Source organism: Pygoscelis adeliae, unplaced genomic scaffold (genome assembly GCF_000699105.1).
Source record: "Pygoscelis adeliae isolate BGI_AS28 unplaced genomic scaffold, ASM69910v1 Scaffold183, whole genome shotgun sequence".
Lineage (NCBI taxonomy): Eukaryota > Metazoa > Chordata > Aves > Sphenisciformes > Spheniscidae > Pygoscelis > Pygoscelis adeliae.
Window position 1 is genome coordinate 2,681,087 of NW_008824536.1, and position 6,000 is coordinate 2,687,086.

The 6,000-nt window shown below is 46.2% G+C and overlaps 1 protein-coding gene across 1 annotated transcript in view; it reads right to left on the reverse strand.

The window, feature by feature from the left end:
• PPIP5K1 (diphosphoinositol pentakisphosphate kinase 1) overlaps positions 1-6,000 on the reverse strand; it is a 47,305-nt gene that overhangs the window by 34,047 nt on the left and 7,258 nt on the right. The window contains exons 10-16 of the mRNA XM_009321594.1: positions 5,569-5,670; positions 4,207-4,293; positions 3,683-3,758; positions 3,062-3,158; positions 2,965-2,977; positions 1,979-2,064; positions 1,440-1,568 (exon numbers count right to left, since the gene is read on the reverse strand). Of these exons, the coding sequence (XP_009319869.1) occupies positions 1,440-1,568; positions 1,979-2,064; positions 2,965-2,977; positions 3,062-3,158; positions 3,683-3,758; positions 4,207-4,293; positions 5,569-5,670 (590 nt within the window). The remainder of the gene's footprint in view (positions 1-1,439; positions 1,569-1,978; positions 2,065-2,964; positions 2,978-3,061; positions 3,159-3,682; positions 3,759-4,206; positions 4,294-5,568; positions 5,671-6,000) is intronic.

Sequence of the window (6,000 nt, forward strand, 5' to 3'; positions counted from 1 at the left end):
TGCAAACTTGCTGAGGGTACACTCTGCCCCATCATCCAGATCATTAATGAAGATATTAAAGAGGATCGGACCCAGTTTTCACCCCTAGACTACACCGCTAGCTCCTGGCCTCCAACCAGACTTTGTGCCACTGATCACCACCCTCTGAGCCCAGCCGTTCAGCTAGCTTTCAATCCACCTCACTGTCTGCTCATCCAGCCCGTACTTCATCAGCTATGAGGATGTTACCAGAGACAGTGTTGAAAGCCTTACTGAAGTCAAAGTAGGCCATAGCCACTGTTCTCCCCTCATCTAAACAAGCCAGTCACTTCACTGTAGAAGGTTATCAGGTTGGTTAAGCATGACTCCCCTTTGTGAATCCATGCTGACTATTCCCAATCACCTTCCTATCCTTCATGTGCCCAGAAATGGTTTCCAGGATTAGCTGCTCCATCACCTTCCCAGGGACTGTGGTGAGGTTGACCAGCCTGCAGTTCCCTGGGTCCTCCTTCTTGTCATTTTTGAAGCTAGGAGTGACATTTCCTCTCCTCCAGTCCTCAGGCACCCCCCGCCCCAGTCCTCACAATATTTCAAAGATAATCTAGAGTGGCCTCGCAGTGACATCTGCCAGCTCCCTCAGCACTCGTGGGTGCATCCCGTCAGGGCCCGTGGGCTTATGTATGTCCAGTTTGCTTAAGTATTCCCTGACCCGATCCTCTTCCACCAAGGGTAACTCTTCCTTATTCCAGAAGGAAATCTTTTCCAATTCAATTTAAATTAGCTTAATTAATTTGAAATTTAATTAATTAAATTGAATTAATTAAACATACAAGTCAAAGATAAGCAGTATCCAATACCGGTCTCATCAGATCAATACAGTAGCAGTGTATTACTTCTGACTCTTTACTTGGATGAAAAAGGCAATCTCAGCCTTTTTTTTTTCCCCTTTTGGGCTCTTGTTGATCTGTGTGTGTAGTAAATGTTTTTCAGAGTCACAGAATTGTGGTGGAGAAAATATGGAGAAGTTACTTTCCTATTCTCCTGTCTCAAGGCAGAATTGTCTGTGTTCCAAGACAGATTTCCTCTGTTCTCTACATCTGACCTAAATTCCTTGTTAATCATACAGAAATTTTGAATCGTATTTGCTGCATCAGAATGTATCTTATTAGAATGGCTTCTCTTTTTTGAATACTGGCACATCAGTTGAAAGAATGCTATTGTGCTCCAAGACATACTCGAGTTTAACCACTGCAGCAGACATCTCTAGCCAGCTTAGGGATCTTTGGGTGCAAAACCCACTTGAATTATTTACCCTTACCAGGTCAACTCAAAAGAACAAAAACAGTGATGACCTGAGCCCACAGATGTCTGAGCATCCCTTACACAGGTGATCAGTCACCTGGGCTGGGCAGCCTGGCACAGTCCCAGGACAGGACCAGAGATACATGGACAATGCTTACCTTGGCCACCAGGGTACATACAGCGAAAGGCTCGCCCCAGCTCTTCTGCCTGGACTCTTCCTGCTGGTGTCAGCTCTCCACCCCACTTAAGCACCAGGAGAAGGGATGGCGAAGACTCTCGGCGAGCTTCTAGGAAACAAACAGGTACTCACTACATCAGATCTCAAAGCTGAGCTTGCAGGGGAGAGGAGGGGAGGAAGAAGAGGTTGTCATCAGCATCTTGCAGAGCGTTCTCAACACAAGCCTGACCCAAAATCCCCAGGAACCAAACCAGCAAGTACAAAATAAAGAGTCACTACCATAATGTCAGGTATAGGCTGACATTCATGAAATTGGAAGCATAAGCCCTGTGGCACCATCCGGGGTATATTGGTACACTGCATTATGCATCACTCCAACCCTCCATATGATGTGAGCGAAGGTAAGATATGGGTCAGTAATTTTGCTTGCACATCTAGAGGCCTATATAGGTAGGATAGCTGCACGCGCTCTTGAACACCAGGCTTGAAGATCACGGCAGCAACATCAGGTTTCTTTACCTTCATCTTCACTTGCAGCTTTTGGATGTCCATGAGGCAGATAGGTCAACTGAACCTTACGGTTAATACCAGAAAAATGTCCATACCTGTCACAAGGAGAGGGGGAAAAAAAATTAAACAAATCAACTCCACTCACCCTTTGCCCAGAGGTCCCTAGGCAGCACACAGCAAAAATACAGCACAGGCAAAAGACTTTCTGCTGCAACACCAATTGCCACAGAACATGAACATTTTTGCCATCTACCTGTGACCTGGCACGCACCCCCAAAAAAAGCCAAACAACTCCCCAAAAGGAAATTCAAAGATCCATTTATTTGCCTGCTCTTCAGCTGACGGCACTCTGTGCTCTCTTACCCCACCGGAGCTCTAATCAACCTTAGTTAATTTCTATCTACATCTTTAACAAGTGAATTAATGAGATCACAGGAAAAAAACAATCTGCCAGCCGCTCTGAGGATAACCACATCTCTAAAGAGCAAAAAGAGCAGGGGAAGGAATCAGCAAAAATTAATCCTCTGTGCTCCACAGACATGGCTTGAACACAGACACTGCCTGTGTATGCCACAGCGAGCTATAGTTCTGAGAGAAACCTTTCTTGTGTTTCTAAGATGCCAACACCACCATATTGTCTTTTATTTCAGCTATACGAAACCTAAGAGGACACAAACATCTTTTCATGTTTTCTAAGCTCCTTTTTGTTAAACTTTTGGCAGCAGTACAACCTTATTTAAAACAAGATTTGTTCCAAATTTATCAAAATGCTTCATATCAATGTGGTCCCTACAGGACTCCAGTTCCTCTCCCGCAGCAAAGAAAGCTCAGTTTTGTCTCAAGTTGTTTAGCCAAAAACCAGACACACTTGGAACAAAAATCAGCAGTGGTTTTGATGCCAAGGAGAAAACGTTAAGAGCATGGCACCTTTCATGTACAGCTGCTAACAGGGGATGGAGGAGACTCTGACCTCTGGGGAGCCAGCTGGCCAGGACATGAGCAGCACAGCTTGTTTCTATATCGCATGCTGACCCGCGGCTCTGAGACAAATTCATGGTGCCCCAAGATATGAACCCTTACATCTCCAAGCGCTCTTCAGCTGTTCCAGTTTGGATTTCCTCTCCTCAATTTCACAATCACTGTGGGTTCCCAGGTCCACCACAAGCTGCCGTGCAATGTCCAGCACTTCCTGTTGGAGAGCAGACAGTCTCAAGCATCCGGCAATTCTGCCTCAGACTCACCGCTGTACTCTTGCAAGGCCTCCAGATGGCTTCACTCAGCATCAGGTCCACACAGACACTCATCAGAGATGCGTCATTTCATAAGACACAGCTCAGGCAGGACAAACTTTCACACTGCAGTTTGCTTCAGCCCCACCCTGTGCTCCAGCCCTGTTCAGAACCAAGCAGGTGCTTCCAACTGCCCCACTCCCTAGCCTGGACCCGTCTTTCACCAGAGGCAACCACAACAGATGGGCAAGCTGCATCAGGTCGTCCCCATCTTACAGTCTTTGCATCAGCCAGGAACAGTTTCCATTCCGCTCTCATACTATCACCCAGCTGAGTGTGCACGGGGTGGGAATGAGAAAGGGAGCATTTGTGCAACAGACTGTTGCTCTTTTGAGGGTTTCCACTCTCCCAAAGAATCGCCTCGTGCTGGGATCCATATTACCTGCATGTCCCACACAGTAACCCCAGAGAGGACTCCCCTCACCTGTAGCTGCTCTGGTTTCTTCAGCTTCAACTTCCCTGTCTTGTAGCCATCATATTTCTCAAATAATTCAAAGAACCTGAACAGACAACAAAGAACCCCGATCCATTTTCTGCTGTTTCAGTGCTACAAGGACTTTCATCCTTACATATACATTCACACTCTGTTCTTCAGGGAGAACCAGCAGGCCCCCTGGCTCCTTCCTGTGCTTCAGAAATTCTGAAAAAACAAGTGTTTCCAGCCACAGGTACGAAAAGGAAGCAGCCACTAGCTTCCCATTTAGTGGGGCACTTCCCTTTGCAGCACCTAGCAGACCTTCACTCTTTCTTCCAGAGTTCACACAGAAGGTGCCAGGATCCTTATGGGGAAAGGGGGTTCCCTCAACTGGGCAGAAAGCATTTGCTTGAATGGAGCCAGGAAAAAGCACTGCCTCCCATGCACTCAGCCCTTCTGCTCCTTCTCTTGATTCAGAAAACGGGCCCTCCTCACTTCCCAGCAGCACAGCATCTTCTTGCCTTGATTCTTACCGGGGATGCTTAACTTCCATCTTCATCTTCTGCTTTGGGGTGCGATCTCCATGCCGGATGACTGCAATAACACAACGAAGCTCCATCCTGGGGAAACACAAGATACACCTGACAAATGTGCCCCTACACTCCAGAATTGCCACCAGAAAGTAGTTTCTTTCAGTTCCATCTTTCTGACAGCTGCTTTCCTCATCAGTGGCAGAACTTCTCCCAGACTAAGCCAGGAACAAGTGCCAAGGCTGTAAAAGCAGTCAAAGTACTGCAGACACTACCAGGTCATCTGGTTTCCTATCAGGGAAAAGCACCACAGTACCATAATATGACAGGCAGAACCACATCTGCAGCAGAAAGGACCAGGCTGGATGTTACAGAATCTACAGAAACAGCATTTTGAATTGTGCCAAGCTTGTTTTCATGCCCAACTTGTGTAATGCTCATAGGACCATTTAGAAAGACCCAGGAAAAAACAACTTGGTTCAGAAGAACGGTTATACAGCTGGGGTCCTCTCTTCAAGCAACCAATAAGAGCTGTACATAGAAAGATCCCATAGCAATCAGCCACCTGCAGGAACCAATAGTTAGGTTGGCTAATTTCAGAAGGGCTACATGAGTTTGCTTTTTCAGATACTACAATATCCAACTATTTCTTATAGGATCCCAGAGAAATGGGGATCGATTCTATCAGTCTCACTGTCACAAGGTGTCAGTGAAGCCAGCAGTCCTGTGAGCTGTGCAGTGTTTGTGTTTGCCAACTTTTTCCAAATGATCACACGGTAAAGGGAGGATGAATACATACTCTCAATCTACCTTTTCTGTAGCGCCGACTTTGTTCACTTCATACAAATGTATAAGTGTGCTGAAGATCACAAAGAAACTTTTGTCTTTGGTCTTTTAGCCTTATGTGGTGGAAAACTAGTAAGACAAACAGTATCAAATGAGGGTCTGCCAAGTGTACAAGTAACGTGAATACTTCAGCTAATTGTTTTCCACCCATTTCACTAGCAGCTCAACACGCATTTTCTCCAAGTAGCAGCCTACTGAACACTGAGCCAGTTACAGTGATGCCCTAATCTGTTTCCTGTGCTGATCAAGAATTTGGGCCCTCTGAAAGCCATGTGAGCAGTTTCTGTAATTCTTCAATGGCTGCTCATCTGCATTCATCAAACCTACGACTGATTTACCATCTATCACCCCTTTTGTGTGCATGGCTAAACCTTTCCACAGGCATTTCAAGGTTGCAACCAACACAGCAGCTGGAGAATGCCATGCTGCTGGGTGATGTCTGTCCTTTGGACAGAGTTTGCACTTTGTCCCTCATGTAGCCATCACTGGCATTCTTTTGAGAAGATGGCAGGTACTCACATGGTGCCTGAAGTTGTGGGGACAATGGGAATGTCTTCTGCCTCTGTTGGGATGGACCAGGGAATATGAAACTGGGGAGCCAATTCCCGCATGATTATATTTCTGGAAGAAATTAGAATACAAAACTCACAAGAAATTCCATTTCCTTGGTTCTCCACCTCCTCCTTAGTGGGCTAGCTGAAAGATTTGAAGAGAGCCACAGAATTTCTCCTGACCTTCCTCGCAGAGACATCTATCACACCATGGGCTATTTAAGGCACCCCAAAGGGACACCAATTTCCCTCACATCACCAATACTGCAGCTGAGCTTAGCATCCAGTGAAAAGTCCTGCAAGATACATCTAGCTGTAGACAAAGACAGCTAATGCTAATGCAGGCAGGAGCTCCAGGGGCTAAAAATAATTAACCCATTCCTCCCAGAGCCAAGCTTTC